This window comes from Larus michahellis, chromosome 3, assembly GCF_964199755.1.
Source record: "Larus michahellis chromosome 3, bLarMic1.1, whole genome shotgun sequence".
Lineage (NCBI taxonomy): Eukaryota > Metazoa > Chordata > Aves > Charadriiformes > Laridae > Larus > Larus michahellis.
Genome location: NC_133898.1, coordinates 92,013,179 through 92,032,850, shown reverse-complemented (window position 1 = coordinate 92,032,850; position 19,672 = coordinate 92,013,179). Strand labels below are relative to the sequence as shown.

Here is a 19,672-nt window from a genome sequence, read left to right as displayed (position 1 = left end):
GTACTACAGAGTTTACTCTGTTAAACCTGTGAAATTTCTACAGTCCGGAGTCTTCCTAGGAGCTGTGTTCCCTGCCTGAGATCTGAAGAGTACCTAGATTAGATAGGGCACCAGGGGAAGGATTTTAACTTATCAGAGCTTAAGCTGGTTGGGAACCCCAGTGCTGCAGGCAGATCCGGCCTGATCCATGCCCCCACTTCCAACTGCCTTCCCAACCCCATTGGACTGTCTCACCCATCCATTTGGATAATAAACTTTGTTCTTCCTTTTTTTCTTTTCTGGCAACATTAGTTTTCATCCGGACCAGGGAGCAAAATCCACATACTATGAGGCTGAGCAATCCTGAGTCCTCACACAAGGAAGGCCACAGCAACTGCAAGTGAAAACAGGTCTCCTCTCACCCCCTCCGTTTTGGAGGTGCAGTCTTAAATTAGCTCATATTTGTCTTTAAACCCCACTCTAAGGTATCTGGCTGTGTACTGTTGTAGTGAGCAAATGCAGTGCCACACTTGTTTCTCTGCTCTTCCTTTTCAGTAGAAACTCCCTTTTTTCTTTCCAGAGGGGATGCTTTGGGTTTTGATATTATTCTGTTCCCAGCCAGAAACAATTTGCCTGTTCATTAATGAAAGTAGAACTAAACAAAGTGCCTTTCCCCTTCCATATTGAATTCAGTTAAAAAGATTTATAAGCTTGATCAGTATTTGGAGAATAACAATTGCTTTAATCTTTGCTGGAAAGCATGGCTGGGTGCTTTGTTTGTCTCTCAGAGACACAGCTGGCTAACAAGTGTTATAGAAGACATACACATAATGTTACGAAACACAGAAGATTCACTCCAACAGATTTTTGTTTTTAAAATGCATATTGCCTTAAAACTGGTTTGGATTGTCAGTGGTAGGGTCCCAGCCACTGCATGCTGCTGTCTGAAAACTCTGCTTTCCTTCAATGGGAAGGGTACAAATGAGCGACAGCAGCTGAGAAGCAGCATAAGGGCTCTTGAGACTGACACGAGTGGAGCAACAACCACACAGAAAGTTCTCAATGCCTCCTCTGTCTAGCTGGAGATCTGTTTGTTTCTTCTTCTGCGTTTATGTCCTTAATAGGGCAATATTGTTTCACATGCCTCAGTGCAATAATTGTTCCCCTTACCATTAGCTGTGAGTGAGGTGGAGAGAGCACTTGTAATTCGTAATTTTTGCTTTCCCTCCTCCCCCAGACTTGTTCAGAACAAAAAAAGTCCCAATTGTCAACTCTAATTAAAATATTGTGAAATCCACAGTGTATAAAACATTGTAAAAATCGTGTGAAACAGGAATGGAAATACACACTGGACATTTACATATGAAAACCCTAACAAACACGTTAGGATGGAAGTTGCCCCTCTCACTACAAGTCATACCAGTGCTGAAGTCCAAATGTTGATGCAAAAAGAATTTTTTCTGTCCACAACAGCTCTGTAACTGTGTTTCTAAAGCAGGGATAAACTTATCAGTAGCTCGAGGCATCCTATCTTTATTTTGAAGACAATGTGAAGCTCTGTTCTTGTGTGGCACTCGAAACAAGCAGGAGCTGCGAGGTGAATCAGCGAAGGCACAGAGGGATGCTGCTACTCCCCGGACTGCATAAGCTGCATATCACATGCTAACAACACCTGCGGGACACAGTATTAGGTTTGCTCTGTTCCCTACAGAGGCTCTTCCGCAGCTCAAACGATAAAGGGACGCAAGTCTCAAGAAAAGCAGAAGCTGCTATTAAGTTCTGAATGGCCACAGCACACAGCACAATGCCGAATGCGGAGTCCCAAAGGAATTTATTTAAAAGGAATATAAATCTCAGTAACAGGCTTGGGTTTGGAAAAGGAAGTTTTTTCTGTGTGGTTACTTTTCAGGAGTGATACTCAGATATTAAGAGGATGGGTGACTCAGAAATACTGCAGGTGTTTACAGTTCTACCCTTTATAGAGTCTCTTCTGTAAAAAGATGCCAGACAACTTTATAAGCCTTCATGGACTGAGCATTTCAGCATCCCGTTGGGTCAGATGACAGCCACGTAATATTCACATTAAAGATAAAATAAGACACTTTCCCACAGTCATAAAGCAAAACTAGAAAGAGTAAGCAGTCCAAGCTTTTTTTACTGCAGAGTTAATCTAGATAGCACCTGCTCAATGTATGCTGAGTACCAGCACTCACCCAACCCCGTTTCTAAGTCCCTCTCTGCTTCTTCTCTTTCTGTGCATAAAGCCTTTTGTGCATAAAGCCTTAATCCACAACTCTTCATACGGATAATATTTTCTCTCCAGCCAATGGTGTTCTTTGTACTGCGTATGATTTCTTCCCCCATCAATGATGTCTGGGTCCTTCATAAGAAAGATGGGAAGTTCTAGAGAACTTGCGGCAATCTAACAATCCTAACCACCAGTATCAGACAAATGTGTTCTGGGAGAAACCCACCTACCACCTATAAAATATCATTATGACCCTGGATGACCTTGGGTCAGAAGTTTTATCTGTGTGGATGGGGTCTGTTAATGACAGTAACTGCTGGGAGGAGGTGCACGTGCTGATAAGCAAATGTGCTTCTCAGCGTGGTGATGGAAATGCTTTGCATTCCCATATACAATGTGTCAGTTACTTGGGAGCTGTATGCAGAATGTCTCCTACAATACCGTAAAAACTCCCCCTTCCCTCAAGAAAACCAAGCTGCCTTCCGAAAAACCAAGGCTCATGCAAAAACCCTTGTATCGTCTTCTTTCAATTACACAAACATGAAAACAAACCAGAGCAGCAACCTTCACTCAGATGTGACTTTCTACTCAATGGTTTCCAAACAACAGCTGTGTGGCATATGCTGCCAAAACAATAGCTACCAGATTAGCAGATGGCATGTTGTGAATTAAATGTTGACACAAAACCCAGACGTACCACTCAATCCTCTTTTGACACCACAATTTATTTCCCTACTATTTTTCTCACCTCATGATGCTTACACACAGCAAAAAAAAAAAAAAGTAATTCTTTAGGTACTCCATCTGGATTTAGAAGGTGGAAGTTAACCTGCAATATCCTATGACTCTGCCATCTTTAAAAAAAAAAAAAAACACAAAAAAAGGCAGTTTGATTACTGCAAAAGAAAACATGGAGCAAGTGGTTCTGAGAGCCTGGATACCTCCACATTTATGTTTGTCTCCCTCTGCCTCCATGGCTGCCATAACCAGATGCTCCACCAAAGTCCTCTCACACACCCTTCAGATATGGAGAAGCGTGAGCTGGGTTGGTGAGTCCAGAACTACGTATGTACTAATTGTCCAGCTGGCTGCAGCTAAATCTCCGTAATATTATCTGTCACATCTCAGTTCTGCCCACCTGTTACCTAGGGGAGGAGCACTACTCTGGGTCTCTCCCTACCCCCTAGGTACTGTTTTTTCCAAAATTTTAAATTTCTACCCCTATTTCTAACGCGGCTGAAACTGCCCAGTGGCATCGAAGTCAGTAGAGACAGAAAGGGAGGCATGAGCAGGCAGATGCAATCACATGGGCTTTGTGTCCCCTGGACTCCATGTAATTTTATTAATTTTACTGTTTACAAATAACAGAAAACAAAACACTATCGCAAAGCATCACTTACATCACCAGGAGTTTCCAGATGCCAGAAATCTTGAGTTCAGATTTAAATACCAGAAACTGGATGCTTAAATTGCTATGTATATTTCTGCACAAAGAACTGCACTTCCAGAGACACTTCTCTGCACAAAACAGCCCTTCCCAATCCCAGCACTTGGGATCAACAGACAGGGGAATCTCACTGCTTCTCTTTTTCCATTTCCCACATTTACAATATAATTGCTGCTAGCCTGAGTTCCAAGATTTGGACTAACTGCTTGGGGGGTTTACAGGGGATGACCAGGGACTGGCCCTTACTGGGAGCCAACACTCAACACCCACCAGCCCAAGCCGCTCCTGGCATGGGGGGTCACAGGGGACGGAGCCTGTCCGGGTGCTGAGGGGTGGCTCTGTGGCAAAGTGCTCCTCTTAGGACCAAGCCAGCTTCTTCCCCCACCTCCCACTTATTATCTGGAGCTGTGCTTGGAGAGGAAGACCCACAGCCCCAGGTGAGGACAACTTCATGAAGTTCAACCAGGCCAAGTGCAAGGTCCTGCACCTGGGTTGCAGCAATCGCAAACACAGTCTCAAGCACAAATACAAGTCTGGGTGGAGAATGGATTGAGCGCAGCCCTGAGGACAAGGACTTAGGGGTGCTGGTGGATGAGAAGCTCAACACAAGCTTCTTGTGCACTCACAGCCCAGAAAGCCAACCGCATCCTGGTCTACATCAAAAGAAGCGAGGCCAGCAGGTCAAGGGATGTGATTCTACCCCTCTACTCTGCTCTGGTGAGACCCCACTTGGAGTACTGTGTCCAGCTCCAGACTCCTCAGCACAGGAAGGAAACAGACATCTTGGAGCAGGTCCAGAGAAGGCCACAAAGGTGATCAGAGGGCTGATCAGAGGCGCTTCATGTCATTCAGCCCAAGCAGTGTCAGTCAGTGACTTCGGGGGAACTATTCACCATGTGTAAAATTAAGCCCCGGCCTCGGAAAAGCCTTAAAACCAGTTTGAACTGCCAAGCTATGGGCACCCAGGTTTGAAACTCCTGATCTGTATGCTAGTTAGGGCTGGAGCACCTCTCCTATCAGGACAGGCTGAGAGAGTTGGGGTTGTTCAGCCTGGAGAGGGACTCTTTATCAGGGAGTGTAATGATAGGATGAGGGGTAACGGCCTCAAACTGAAAGAGGGGAGATTTAGATTAGATACAAGGAAGAAATTCTTTACTGTGAGGGTGCTGAGGCACTGGACCAGGTTGCCCAGAGAAGCTGTGGATGCCCCATCCCTGGAAGTGTTCAAGGCCAGGCTGGATGGGGCTTTGAGCAGCCTGGTCTAGTGGGAGGTGTCCCCGCCCATGGCAGGGGGTTGGAACTAGATCATCTTTAAGGTCCCTTCCAACCCAAACCACTCTTTGATTCTATGATCTTCCCCCCACCCACGCCCGGCTCCTCCGGCCGCCTGAGGGGACGAGCGGGCCGGCGCCCGTCCGCTCTCCCGCCCGCCCCCGCCCCCGCCCCCGCCCCCGCCCCCGCCCCCGCCCCCGCCCGCGACCGCGCCCGCGCCCGCGCCGGCGGCCTCCGCCCAGTAGGGGGCGCAAGCGCGCAGGCGCAGGCCGGCCCCGCCCCCTCCGCTGGGAGGCCCGGTCGGCGGCGCGCGGCGTGAGTAGCGGCCGGGGAGGGAGGCAGAGGGCGCGCGGGATGGCGGTCGTTGGACGCGGGGCGTTAACCGCCACCCGCCTCTTCCTGAGGCGTCGTTGGAGCACGGCAGCGGTGGCCTGGCCTTGGTCGTTATGTCCCGGGTGTCCCCGCTGGGCTTTTCCTTTAGGGAAATGGCCCCCTTCGTCCCCGGCCTAAACCCAGTATCGGCGTCAGGAGCCCCCTCACCGCCCGGGGGGTGGTTTCTGCCCTTTCGCTCGCCGCCCTCTGGGTTTGTGCTGCTGTGGGCAGGTATGGGGGAGTCAGGCTGAGCTGCTGGGAGGCTGCTCCTCAGGTGTGGCCTGGCCTTGTGCCCCTCTGTGCCTGGCAGGGCCTTGTGCGCGTGTGGTCGCCTTTAGCTGACCTTCACGCAGCCCTGACCTCCCTGCTGTGCTTGGAGCCTTACGGGAGGAGGCCTGGGGAGGTTGCAGGGTTGGGTTTGTGACTCCTGGATTTGTCCCCAGGTGCGCTCCGCTCATGTAAACTACAGGGCATGGGTGTCCTTAGCACTGTGTCTCGTCTGCCCCCCAGTAAGCGGGATTAACTAAGAGTGTGTTTTGTTCACCTTTGCTCAGGTGGCATCTTGCATGGGACCTGCCCCTTGTGTTAGAAAATGAGACTTGGAGTCTTAAGGCCACTGGGGTGGGCAGTTAGAGCAACCACACTACAACAGCGTGCAGGCTGTGCTGTCACACATAAGGTTATTTAAAAAAAAATAGCCCATTATCAGGAGTCTTAACGCTTGCTATGTAAAGATGTGCATCTCCGAAAGTTTTAGGATGCACGAAATTGACAAGATTGAAAATCAGTGTGCTTAAGCTGGTGATGTTAGGCAACACAAACTAAAATTCATGCTGTAGAAGGAAGATGAGCTGAGTGTGAACTCATATTCAGCGAATGTTGTTTTTTCATTTTTTTATAAAAATGACAGTTACTTTTCATTCTATTTTTAGGAAGTATTCAACATTAATTAAAATGTCTTCCACCAAACCTCCAAATGAAAACGAACTACCCAAAGAGAGGAAACCAGGACTGAGGAGTGTTCAAACAACTATGCTCTTCCGAGCTGTGAACCCAGAGCTTTTCATTAAACCTGTAAGAGGCTCATTTTGAGAGAAACTAAATACGCTTGGAGGGACATGGTTGCTTTAAAATGATCATCACAGTTCTGTGTGCATTATATAACCATCTCTTGTTATGCAAACAACACAGCAATGTAACTAAAAATATTTTTACTTTTTTTCCACTCTGATTGTTAAGAGCCCAGAACATTACATTGTTTATTCCAGCTTTGTTATATTGTCTGATTCTTTTGTACCTAGCCAAGTTGCTTTCGGAAAGACTGTTTACAGGCACATTACTCAGGTAATTTGACAGGCTAAGTAGTAAGAGTTCTCTTCTATATTTAAAAAGGAACAAATCACAAAAAGCAAGCTTTTTGATGTGAAAGGAGGGAATTTTTGGTAGCTTTTCAGTATTTTGGATTTTTCTTTTTCTTGCTTTTTGTAAATAATTATACAATTATAATTAAGTCGATAGTAATCGGGTTTTATTTACACTAGCAGAACCCTGCAAGACTGGATGAAATTTCATGCATATAATAAATGTAGATGTTGTGATGATAATACATTATCTGTTTTAGAGGAGGGTAATCAAGGTTGCTTGGCAGGAGTAGTGTACATTGTCCCAGTAGTATATCCAGGTGAATTCTTTTAGAAGTTTGTGATAATAACCTTTAGTAATTGGTTTTAGCCTGCTCATTCACGGTCAAGCAGCATTTGCAAGCAGCAAAAATTAGAGTACTGGGCAATGTGATGAGCGTCGTCTTTGTCATAGGGCATTCCTTTTGTAATCAGAAAATCAGGTCTCTCTTCTTGCTGCTTATTAAAGTTATTTGGATCAGTCGACAAGAAGGCAATGATGATTTTTGCAGATGTCACAATACTTCACTATTTACTTTCTAAGCTAAGATTGAAGAATGTAATGCTTGTGATGAATGAAAAATGTTTTGACTAAAAATGTGTACTTTTTTTTTTGTTGTTCAGAACAAACCTGTGATGGCATTTGGACTCATAGCAATTAGCCTCTGTGTGGCCTACCTTGGTTATTTGCATGCAACAGTAGAGAATAAAAAGGACCTTTATGAAGCAATCGACAGTGAGGGGTCCAGGTATATGAGGAGGAAAACTTCCAAGTGGGACTGAGAACTAAGGAAGGAAATAAGCAAATTACTTCCAGAACTTTTTCAAGGCAACTGCTATTTTTTTTTTTGTCCATTGAAATAATGAATAAATGTCCTTGCTATTTAATCCAATTTAAGTTCCTTTATAAAATGCCATGCCTGTACAAATAAATTGCAATTAAGATACATGCGAACATAAAAATAATTTTAAGAATTGTTGTCTGCGATCTCCTGTGTGTCAGAAGACATGCAATTAACTCCAATGTGCAGTAACGACCAGTAAATGCCGTAGAAATGTACATGATGGTTCATCTCACTTCTCTCTTTGCTTTGATTAAGGGAAAGCAGGGGTTTGTCTTTTATTTTTTAAACAGAAGGCCTAATGTATTGTGTGTGAAAAGAAAAAGCTGATCTCTTGATCTGTTGAAAGCTGATAATTAACAGTGGTGTAAGTAAAGTAATTTTAAGGCAAGAAAGATCTGATAATGAGTAATTGAAGGGTTTTATTTAATAAATAATAAATTTGTACCCAAAATAACCCTTGGGTGCTAATATAGTCTTCCTTACAAATGAAAAAAAAAATCAGTAGCTAGATAGAGGAGAAAAAGTGAAATGAGTGCTTCTGCCAAGAGAAAGGCAGGAAAAACTCAGCCATTACCTTTCCTGCTTGGGATCATACAGCGGGTCAGTGAACATACCTGTGTCAGCTTGCTGATCAATACATGTAACTGTAGGCTAGCCAGAGCTTGTGGGGTGTTCTTGGATAGTCAGCAGGACTAGTTTATCTAAGCTGCATTCAAAATCTATATTTCTCTGTATTGCAAAGTACATTATATAATATTAATTTATTATAGATTACTGAGCTCAGACTAAGGCATGGAAAGTCTAAAATCAGCAAGTTCTTACGGACACAGAGAAAAGAGTGTATCAACCTGAACCAGCCCAGTCTTGCTGAACAGCCCCGCGTGTGGGTTGGAGGTGACCCTCGGCAGTTTGCTGCTTGGTGCTGCTGTGAGTGTGGCTGGAGGGCAGGTGGGTGTTGTGGCATTTCCTTAGCACATGAGGTGGTCCCCTGTGAGCCTTTACCTTGACCAAAATGTACCGGTAGGTGCTTTCCTTTTCCAGCCCTGAGGCCTTCTGTGAGCTTCTCCATCTCCTTCTGTGTGCCTGACATTTCCTGGATGGTATTGCATTAACCAAACTCCAGAACACATGGTGGGAAAGCACATACCAGGCCGTGCCCTGTTTCCACCGCAGGACTTTATTAGGGCTCTGGTTGCATTTTTCCATTTAGCTCCTCATGTTTACAGCCCCATTAAGAGCTCCCAAGAAGCAGAGACACCTCTTTGTTAACCTCCTTTGGCCAAGGTGGCTTCTGTCAGGCCAAAGAAGAAAGAACACGCAGGGACACCTGCTTTGCTACTCAGGAAGTGCCTTGTGTTTTGTTACTGAAATATTTTGTTATTGAAGATAAAAAAGGTGACTGACTGCCTTGAGGGTGGCAGTTGCTCTGTGGGTTTTCTCTTGAATCTCCCTCTAAATCCTTCGCTTTGAACCTATGATTTTCCTTCTGTTCGTGTTTTATAGTTACCTGTGTCCTAAATTCAGCTGGGCCTTGGTTTTGTTACCTCCTTCCTGAGAAGGGAAGTGAGCTCTACCTTTGATAAATCTATAAAAAACCCAGCACTTTTACAGCCTTTAAAAACATATTCCCTTCTGTGAGCCTATCTGCCTCACAACAGCAAGGTCTTGGGCAAATCCGAAAGCTTGCAGGTGAGGAAAGCTACTTGCCTTTTGATGAGAGAAGGAATTTCCAGGTGAATTGATGAAATATTCAGAACTGTCACATGCTGTGCATATCCTGTAGAATATTTTTTGTTTGATAGGATGCGATGGATCTTTAGAATTAATCTGTTCTTTTTAAAATGGTCACACAGGATTTTAGCTCCCTTCAGCTAATTAAAATGCACGAGTCTTGTATGTTTGCACAAATTTAACCAAATTATTCCAAAAACAGTGCTACAGTAAACATTTTAGCCTGTTTTTCTGCAGGCTTTTAAAATAGACACTTTGATCCTTATACCTGCAGATGATTTGAAGTGAAAAAGCCCAGTCTTTCATTTTCACATGTCTGGGAGCCATGCAGGATTTGGGTTCTCAAAATTGTGAATTGTGTTTTGTGAAACGTATATGGATCTGGAAGTTACCGAGGGAAAAGGAGGAGTGGGGTGTGTATGAAAGAGAAAGGTGTGGGACTAACCTGGACAGAGTCTAGGCCGTGTGCGTGCCAATGGCACTTCATAGAAACGCTGTGTGAGATGTGGCCTCTTATTTATTGCATGGAGTAAAGTCCTGTTACCCAGGTTAATTTAGAACTGCCCAGGCTGAAGGAATATTTAGAGTTGTCCGTATTATTGAGGAGCTTTTCCATATTTATTTGTGGCAGCTGCTGGACAGGTGACTCTAACGCTACAAAAATTACATACAACAAGGAGATAAAGCAGTGCAAATATAGGGAAGAATTTAGTAAATTAATGGGTGTTATAGTATCCATACTGGCATTTGCTATTGTAAGTACCCGATTTATATACATAAAAAACTATGTGTGTATAGGGATTAAAAGGGAAAAAAACCCACCCAGACACAACTACATCGGTAACAGAGTCTGTTCACTGAACTCTGAAAGCACAGCTCCCCTTACACATCTGGAGGATAAGCAAACAGCACCAATACAATTTCTTGTGTTCCACTTTTCTCAGTTTCATCTTCAATATAGTAATAATTATTTACAGTGGATGATAGCTGGCTTGACAGGAACTGTAAGTCAAAATGATTGCCTGGGCAGAGGCTCAGGTTTTTGCCAGTTCCTTATTGTCTGTGCTGGCTTTCACATTTTTACCAAGAACAGCAACAAAATGCTATGATTCAAATATCTGAAACAGTAGCTATTGTACTGCTCCTAAAATCTCCTTAGACTACATGGTTTGAGTAGGAATTGTTGACATTCAACAATAAGAGTGCATTAAAAAGCCAAAGCCTGCTGTGACGATGCTTAACTATTACCAGAGAAAGTTAATTCTTTGTGAGCAAAGCCAGCCCTGCCCAGTAACAGTTGCTATGTAGGGAGCTGTGTTCAGGGTGGAAGGGGTCATTTCATACAACCCTCCCTCATCATCTGTCTACAGCATGTTACTGACTTGTCAGCATGTGTGAATCCTAATCTGAAGGCAAATGTTTCGGCTGACTTGGTAAAAAGTAATGGCCGATGATTTTTCTCTCTTCATCAGCTTGCATGTTTTCTGTAGCAACAATAAGCATTTATGCCTGCAAGCAAGAGATCTACCAGAAATAGAGTTCTGACATTTCAGTAACTGGATTACAGAATAATACTAGAACACCGTAATGATTAGAAGTTCTGATCTGGACTCCTTTGTTTGTTGTGCTGTGTGTTCAAAAATAATACCACCACCACCTTCTAGTGCTACTTTCAATCGGATTCGTGAGTATAAACCTTTCAGAACGCGGTATTACACTCATCGTGATATACTGGGTAAGTTTGTTTCTGAAATCCTTTGCTCACAATCTGAGATTTAGAATACTCCAAGAGCTATTGTATCCATCTGTTCTTGACAGTCATGAAGGCATTCACATCTTGGTAAGATAGAACTGCACTTGCCTTTTGACTGTTAATAAATCCGGCATATTCAGAGGGGAGACAAGGTCAGCCGTCCTGTGGTGCACGAAGGCATTCAGATTTGGGCGTAACGAAGTACAAAAGTGAATTGGCTGCAAGACCATTAGCAAACGTTTTCTAAGGCTCAAGTAGTTTGGGAAGAACTATGCTTGACTTAACATTTGCAAAGATCATCCCCTCATCCTTCAGCAGGACGCAGCTGGGATGTTCTGTCCTGAATCCTACCTTCTTATACCTGAGTCTGGCTGCTGACCTTAGATTGAGGCTTTGTAGAGCCTCTTGAGGTTTGATTTTTTTTCTGGCATAGCACAGCCATAACGTCAACAATGAAGGAAAGCATGTGGTGGCAGTCATATGTTTGAGGACCTAGCAAGAATCTGAAGTATCTTTATATGCTGTGCCTAGTTGTCACAGAGGTTTCTGATCATCTGTGTAAAGTTTTGTAGAAATCATGTTGCGCATTTTAATTAACGTGCATTGTGAAGAGGAGTGTGCTTGATTTCTATTTTAAACAGTATCAAGAGATTATCAGTGTACTGAGAGCCCTGGCAGTAGGGGAGCTGTGCATGTCTCAGAACATGAGGCTTCAGCCCTGCGTCATCACATACAGTTTAAAACATGTCCAGAACGCCAGAGACAGTATCTTTTTAAATTATTTTCTCTTTACTACTTAGTATAATGGACTGGGGAAAAGCTACCCAGTCAGAGCACAACAGGCCTGTTGCTAAGATTTATGCACAGTTGGACTTCTATTTTGGTGATTTAAACCAATCGACCCCTTTATCCCATCCTGCTATTGTTTTCCATGTACTTCGTGTCAGCTCCATGAGAGGACTCTGCCCACCCATGTGGAGTGGGGAAGAAGACTGGAGTAAAAGAGGGAGACCTAATCCTCCAGTGGCTGTGTGAACACTAAACCTCCTGGAGCTCTATTCCTTTTTCATTTTCCTTAACCCAGGAAAAGGTGACTCTGGCCCTGCCAAGCACAGTGAACAGGATCCAAAGCAATGCCCAGGCTTGGCACTGAGTGGGAAAGACAGAGGGGGAGGATCTGAAATCCCACTGTTGGAGGCGGGAGGTTTGGGATGCAGGAAGGCATCTTTATCCACCTCCTTCTGCAGTGGCTTGTCTTCTTCTGGCCTGTCCTTGGTGCTCAAGACCAGTCTTTCAAATGAGTTGGCAGGGCTGCCTGTTTTCTTTCACGGCATGTCCACAGGAGGAGATGGTGATGCTAACATTTTACTTAGACACCATCCATGTTGCTAAAGGGAGCGACCCTGGCCTAGGCCCTGGGAAGTGCTGTGGCTCACCTCCATACTGCTCCCCTCCGCCTTTCTGGAGGGTATCACCTGTGCTTGTGCAGCACTGGGCTGAGCCTTCCTTGGGCCCTGGACAGACACAGCAGCCTTAGAGACAGAGAGATTGCTTTCTATGTGCATGCTCTGTTCCAAACACCTGAAATATTCTGCCATATGCCCCTGCAGATATTTATTGTGTGCCCCTAAAGTGACGTGAAGGCATCTGAGGGTATCTTGGGGCAAAAGACCTCACTGAAAGTCTTGTAGGACTGTGAGGGGACAGAGAGACGCAGAGGGCACTGTCTCACCCGTAGTGTCTAAAGGGAGAAAAGCCATTGCCTGTGCTGCCACGAGGTTCAGTCACAGACAGAACCGGGCAAATCGTTCCCAAGAAAGCTGAAGACTGACCTATTGCTTGTGCCGTGGGGATGACCATCAAGACAAGGAGTCAGGAGGAATGTCCACGATGCTCTCCTATTGTGCAGCCTTGCCTAGAAGGTGAGAGTTGGGCCCAGCACCTTCTGTTGCATTTATGGAACTGCACAAGTAGTAAAAATCGTGTTTTCCTGTATGTGAAATAGGTACATGTTTTTTAGCCTTCTGATTTTTTTATTTAGCTGAGGAGCCAAGCAAAGGGGTCAGGAGAGAGGCACGGGTTTCTGCACTATGGTGGTTTGCTGTGTGTGAACCTCTTGTGTTGATTGTGCAGAGATTGGAGCAGACATTCAAAAAGAACAACACAAAAATAAGGAGGCAGAGATACAAGATCGCATTGAAACAATGAAAGCTGAACTTTGGTCTCAGGTAAATAAAATTATGGTCCCGTCATTTAAATTATGATGATTCTTTGGAATAATTGCTCTAGCATAAAGGCAGTTAACAAAGAACTTTGAGGTCACTTCTATAGAACTGTCATTAATTTCAGCTTCTTCACAGATTTCTGTATGCACACGTTTCTCCGGTTTCTGATCACAAAAAAACATACTTTGAATTAATAGCCAATTTTACATCTGGTCTGAAAATGGCCTCTAAAGCACACAGAAGTTATTGCTTGTTAAAGCTGTTCCTCATAGTGCGATGTAAGATTCTGAAACTGCCCTTTATGTAATATTAATGTGTAGTGGTTACCACTGTGGCAGCTCAATACTATTGTGTGGCCACATTTTAACATGAATCACTGCAGTAAAATTGCCAAATGGGCCAAAATGTATTCTGCCATCTGGTTTTAAATTTAACTTGCTCTGATTTCTTAAATAGAAAATACAGAACTATTGATCATGTAACCTCTGCTTCATCTTAATAGGATGTTAATAGAATGTGAGCAGCTATACTTAAATAATAACTTGTTTTAAAGGCTGAAATGCTCAAGGAAGAGGCAGTGGATAAAGCTCTCAAAGAGGCAGCCGCTAACCACAGTGCATTTGTACAGGACCTTAAACAAAAACTTGGAAAGGAATTAAGGGTATGAACCAGTTTGCTTTCATTATCGTGGGAATAGCTAGCATGACAGAACGATGTGTTTGACAACCAAGAATGTTGTTCTATGTAAAAAAAAAAAAAAAAGGGGGGGGGGGGTTTATTAATGCTTGCCATAACTAAGACCTTCATTCATCTGAGATTTGAACTCCAGTGCCAGGAGAAGTACTTGGCCTGAAAGATGACTGGTTTTGTCTTTGTGCTACATGAGATACGAGCTTGAGTTAGCTGGACTTTTAATTCACTTTCAGCACATTTCACTTGGTTTTTTTATTGAATTAAGTTTGTGGAGTTTGTTGAAAATTCCTTGTCCAGCCTTGATTCAGCCAACCACTGAACCTGATTAGGTGCATTTCTTAAGGACAGTTAAATACAGGCTTACCTTTAAATCTGTCCTGAAGTTTCATGTCATAGAATAATAGAATGGTTAGAGTTGTACGTCCATCAAAGCTAGAAAGGTATTTAACTGATTTACTGAACATGGACCCTAAGTGGGGTAGAGGAGAAGGAAAACTGCCAGCATATGTATATTCCTAAATGAAGCACACCAGTTGTAGCTTTGAATTTCTATATATGCTTAGCACATGCTTTATATGGCTGTTTAATAACTGAGAAAAGTCTCAGAGATACACAGAGAGACAGGAAGGCAACTGCCTCTGGATCTGAGCCTTCCTGCTTCCTGCACCACTTCACAGGGCTTTTTACTACTAGAGCATCCAAGCACTCCTCAGTGAGGCACTACGCAGTCCGTCTAACACCTGTCATCCTTAGTCTTGTGGCTTCCCACCGGCAGATGAAGAGCACACGGAGAATTGCTGCAGTGTTTTGCTTTGGAATTTTATTTTATACAAGTTTCTAAATAGCTATCTGTTTATACTGCAGGCAGTCAAAGCAATGTGCCTGGCATCTCAAGAGAAAAAGCAGGGAGGTTTACAGTGGTCTTAAGTTTCTGGCTAAGTTCATTCCATTTTATGGAGCTGTTTTCCAAGGGAGCTCTGTGTTTTGCTGTGGTAGCACCTGCTGACAAGTTGGCAGAAGCTCAGTTCCTCATGTTTAACTGTTCAATTACTTGCCACAAGCCTGTAATATATCTTCGTAGGCCTGAGTGCTCAGGCTTTGAACATGTACCATTTGTTCTGATAACATTGATTCTAGTGACTAAGGACTACATAGCAGATATGGAATTCTACAGCTGAAACAAAAGAAGAGGCAGATATAACTAAAGTAATTGCAAGATGCTTTAGATTTGGTGGTTTGTGTTTGTTGCAGTTCATTTTAACAGGTGTCTTAACAGTGAGCTAACCGCTCACTAGCAGCTAGCTTGCAGAGGTGATGGCAGAAGACTTACTCAGCATCTCTCTAAGCAAACAGTGGCAGCCAACAAGACATCTCACTGAATGAGTGATTGAAGTGTTTTTACATGTAGTACAGGCCAAAGACAACTGCTTTCAGCTGGTAGCCTCAGGAATGGCTTTTTGCAGCAGTGCTGATGTGGCTGTTCCACCACCACTAATGGTCAAGTGGCTTTAGTTAGGCTTCTTGTAGGCAGGTCTTATTATTTGTCACTCCGCTTGTCAGCAGTAGACAAACAACCAACATACACAAAAATACACAGAATACAGACACTATAGTTGTGCGTGCAAAAGATTTACGGCAAACCTCATGTAATTCTGCTCATCCTGTATTAGAAAACCCACCAAGATCTAAGCAGCCAGAGCTTTTCCAATAATGTCTTGCCACTTCCACAAGGATGCACTTGTCAGGGGTCTTGGAAAGAACTGTGAATGGTGGTAAAGCAGCATAGATCACTGGGCAGTGAGTTAAGTGGGTTGGATTGCTTTCCTGGATGGTCAGGCTTGGCATGAGTTTGGCATAGCCTATAATGGCAACAGAGGTATATTGGTATATATTGAGTTGTCTGAGATTCCAGATATATCTATGTCCATCCGGACCACCTAAGATTAGTATTATCATACCATAATTTATCAGCCCGAGCAATATCTTGCTGACAAGCATACCAAGACCAGTCGTCTTCTTGATGTCACTCTAAAACTGTGCCACCAGCCATGTGAGCTTGGGAAGAAAATATATCAGGGAACTTATTGTGCCTTATGTAGAAAACAGGGATGATGTGGGATGATGCTACAGTAAGTCACTGTAATTGCCCCGTAATATTATACTGGTCTAACCAGTAAAAGAAGCAAAAAGCTCCAAAAAGCTGGGCTTTGCTGGGGATTGTTTAAAGACAACTGAACAATAAGTTGTTACTACTTATGTCTACTTTTAACTTTGCTTAAGGAAGAGGTGAGGAAGGCGAAGGCAGAGATGCAGCAGTACATGGAGGATGAGCAGAAGAAAGAGGCCGAAGCTGCAGAGCAGCGCATGGCTCACAGACTTCAGTGCGCCCTCATGGAGTGTGCCCGGGAGAAAATGCAAGCGGTGGCTGAAGCCAGGAAACAGGAGAGGGAGGCAGCCCTGAAGGAAGCCGCCGTACAGCACAGGTGCTCTTAGTGTTCCCTTTTTCCCTGACTTGGCTGGCAAACATGCTCTGCTAAGGAAACTGACTGTAATTGCATCAGCATTGCTCGGATGCAGGTCTTCTAGGAAAAGATCAATAGATCCTTTAGAAAAAAAAGTATTTGGAAATGGCAAGTGACCAGCAAGAGCTGCAGGCTCACTCTCTCGCTGACGCCCCATGTAAAAATAAAATATTTTGTTCCTAAAAGCAAGTATCACAAAGCCAATCAAGGGTCCAAAAGTTTCGCTTTTTATGGCTGATTTAGAGTCATCAGAAATAAAGATCTCAGGGATTTATTTTGCCATTCATGACATCTATTCAAAACTGAAAAAGATGCGTTCATACGGAGATTTGCAGGGCACAGGAAATTCTACCTGTATAGATTAAGCATTGTGAGTTAAATAGCTTTGATGTCAAGATAGTAACACACCCCTCTCCCTTAAAAGAAGAATACATTTAATTTTTTGACAGCACAAACAACAAAATAACACTATACTCTCACAATGAAATGATCGGTTCAGGTGTGTTCCTTTGTAAGATGCTTTTTTTTTTTGAACAGGGTCACACTTAAGTTTTGATGCATTATTTAATACCTTCATTTTCACTATTAAAACATGCCCTTTCTGATAAAGATAAATCACATTCTGCATAAACTTAGCCGGTCTCTTTAACTTCTCGTGTTAGCAGAGTTCTGTGAAAGCATCTCCAGCAAAGTGGAGGGAGCAATAACGGAGGGCAGAAATTGTTTTCTCCCCATTGAAGTATTTGGCTCAGTAACCTTAATGGATTCCTGATGCACCATTCTTTATGTGTCCCTGAGCCAACTCTGATGAATAGCACCCATGATGTTTTGACTAAATACTATAAATTTATGTTTTATTATTGACGTGCTAGCACAAAGATGTTCTCAGTACCACTTAAAGAAAATTACAGATGAACCTGTAGTCTAGAAATCATTTCTTAGATTTCACTTCAAGACAGAATTTTTACTTGAGGGCAGAATTTTTCAAAGTCTATTTGAAAATCAGTGTGTTCTTAAGTGCCAGCTCAAAGAGAGGTCTTAATGAAGAGTGAAAGAGTAATCCTTTATATTTTTCATTTGGAATCAAGCATCGTTAAATTATCACTGGATGCAACACATGGAGAAATAGAATCTTCTGCAGCTGCCTTTCTTGTGTCATCAGTGGCCTTCTTTTACTCTATTTTGTTTCAGAGGTCTTACATCAAGTTCTGATTTCATGTGTATTTATAGTTGAATAAGAGAGGTTTTACAACAACCTGACTAGACTTAAATTGGTTTTTTTTAAATAATCTTTAATTACAGCTATTCCCTACAAAACTGTTCTTCTTTTTCTTTTTTAAATAGAAAGCATTTAGAGCAACTCAAGGAAGAAAGTATGCTAGCTGAGGAACAGTATCATAAGCGTATAGAGCAATTAAACAAAGAAAAATGTAATGAGATTAAAATTGCCCTGAGTATTGCACGAAAAGAGAATCAAATTGAGACTGACAAACAGCTCAGGGAAGCAGGCACCCTACATCTTAATGAGCTGGAAAAAGTGACGGTTGCGCTGAAAGCAGCAGAAGAACACATAAAGACTCTCACGCAAAAACTGAAACAGATGACAGATTGGAAGGACAACCTGGAAACTGAAATACAAGAAACAAGACAAGCTTTTCAAAAGTATATTGATGTCACATTTCCTAACCTGTCCCCTGGACAAGCAGATTTTATTCTGCCATTCAGAAAAACATTTGAGCAGAAGGACACCCCAGAAGAAGCAAAGGACAATGACAAGGAATACAAGAGAACTGGTATTACAAGTGAGAGATTCACAGCCATGGGTAAACAGAACTGCAAATAGGTGATGCTGAAAAATAAATTCATCTCTGTTCACTGAATTATGAGTGTGGTTAGAATGATACAGGGAAAAATAACCACCACTATATTAAATAATGAAGTGATGAGCCGTGCTTAGAAATTATGAATTATTTTTTGTTTTACAAATGCTGGGGTGAAGGTTGGATCATGTAGCACTTGAGGATCTTCCCACTGAGTCCTTCTTGAGAAGGAAAAAACCTGAAAATCTGATCAGAAAATTGTTGCTTAGGTAAGCATCAGCGCTTGGACTTGTGAGGACTGTTGGCTCTGCCCTTGAATGCTCAGGTGTGGAGTAAGACACACAAGCAGCTCGGGTTCTGAGATTTACAGGGCAGTTATTCTATGTAACGTGTGTATGTCTATGTAGAATACTTGCAAGTGAGTGGTTACATGATCTGAAAACTCACCTGGCTTGAGAGACAGCTTTGGGGCAAAAAGTGTGTGCCAGCAGGCATGCAAAGTAATTTTGCTCTGGGAGGACTCAAGTTTATCTATTCACAAGTGCTTGAAGCCTGCATGGCGTTAGGCCAGCCTCAATACATAGGTTGCATCTGAGATTCAGCCTGCCTAAACGTCTAATTTGTCATCACTGTGTAGTAAGTCTTCTCACAGCATTCACTTCGTATTCACTAAAGTTTTGTGTCTATCATCTCATTTGTTACCTGTTAATCTGAAAACACTGTATAGCATCTTGAGTGTGAGCTAAAGAATGTAAAGAAGCTGGTCTCTACTGTAGGTGACAGAAAGTATAGTATGGTGAAGGAAACTCTTCATAGGCATCTTGTTTAAGGGAATTTTTGAGAGAGCAATCTGTGCAGCCTTTTTTTACTCATGCTCAAAAACAACCTCAGAAAACAAAAAAGCAGAATACTCTCACAGGTATCCATCACTACCAAACTAAAAAGTGAAGACAAGTGAAGTCACTGCGTTCTCATGGAACAGTTTAATTCATATTAAATACTTCAGACAGATATTTGACACATTGGCACTATTTCTGACCTATGACTGTTTCTGACTTGTGACTAATTCTGACCTATTTCTGACTATGCCTGTAAAACCTTACCTCACTAAATTGTGGAAGCTCTTTCTGAGGAGAGCTGATGCTCCCTGTTCATTTCCCCTCTTTACACTACCAATGAAAGGAATCCAAACTTCATGTTCACAGTTGTCTAATCAAATGCATAAACTGCACAGAGCCCAAGATAAAGCTTGTGTTTATATCTTGAAACTTCTTCAGCAGCCCGAAATACTCCATAAGCTCTATAAACCATTTTTTAAAGAAAACTTTTACATGTGCATTAAGTATAAAAGTCTTTTGAAATTAC

At 42.9% G+C, this 19,672-nt stretch overlaps 2 protein-coding genes across 3 annotated transcripts; both read left to right on the top strand.

The window, feature by feature from the left end:
• Positions 1-5,205: 5,205 nt before the first annotated feature.
• SMIM8 (small integral membrane protein 8) lies at positions 5,206-7,684 on the top strand. Of its 2 annotated transcripts, none has more exons than XM_074581202.1 (3): positions 5,206-5,261; positions 6,251-6,392; positions 7,343-7,684. In XM_074581202.1, exons 2-3 carry the CDS (start codon positions 6,273-6,275, stop codon positions 7,499-7,501), a joined length of 279 nt encoding a protein of 92 aa, XP_074437303.1. In that variant the 5' UTR covers positions 5,206-5,261; positions 6,251-6,272; the 3' UTR covers positions 7,502-7,684. The 2 variants fall into 2 exon arrangements, with proteins under 2 accessions (XP_074437303.1, XP_074437305.1); XM_074581204.1 differs by having other exon boundaries at positions 5,249-5,549.
• Positions 7,685-10,881: 3,197 nt separating this feature from the next.
• C3H6orf163 (chromosome 3 C6orf163 homolog) lies at positions 10,882-18,330 on the top strand. The gene is made up of 5 exons (XM_074579372.1): positions 10,882-11,029; positions 13,181-13,275; positions 13,826-13,933; positions 16,246-16,448; positions 17,832-18,330. The coding sequence occupies exons 1-5, from the start codon at positions 10,882-10,884 to the stop codon at positions 18,328-18,330; spliced, it is 1,053 nt and encodes a 350-aa protein (XP_074435473.1).
• The last annotated feature ends 1,342 nt before the right edge of the window (positions 18,331-19,672 follow it).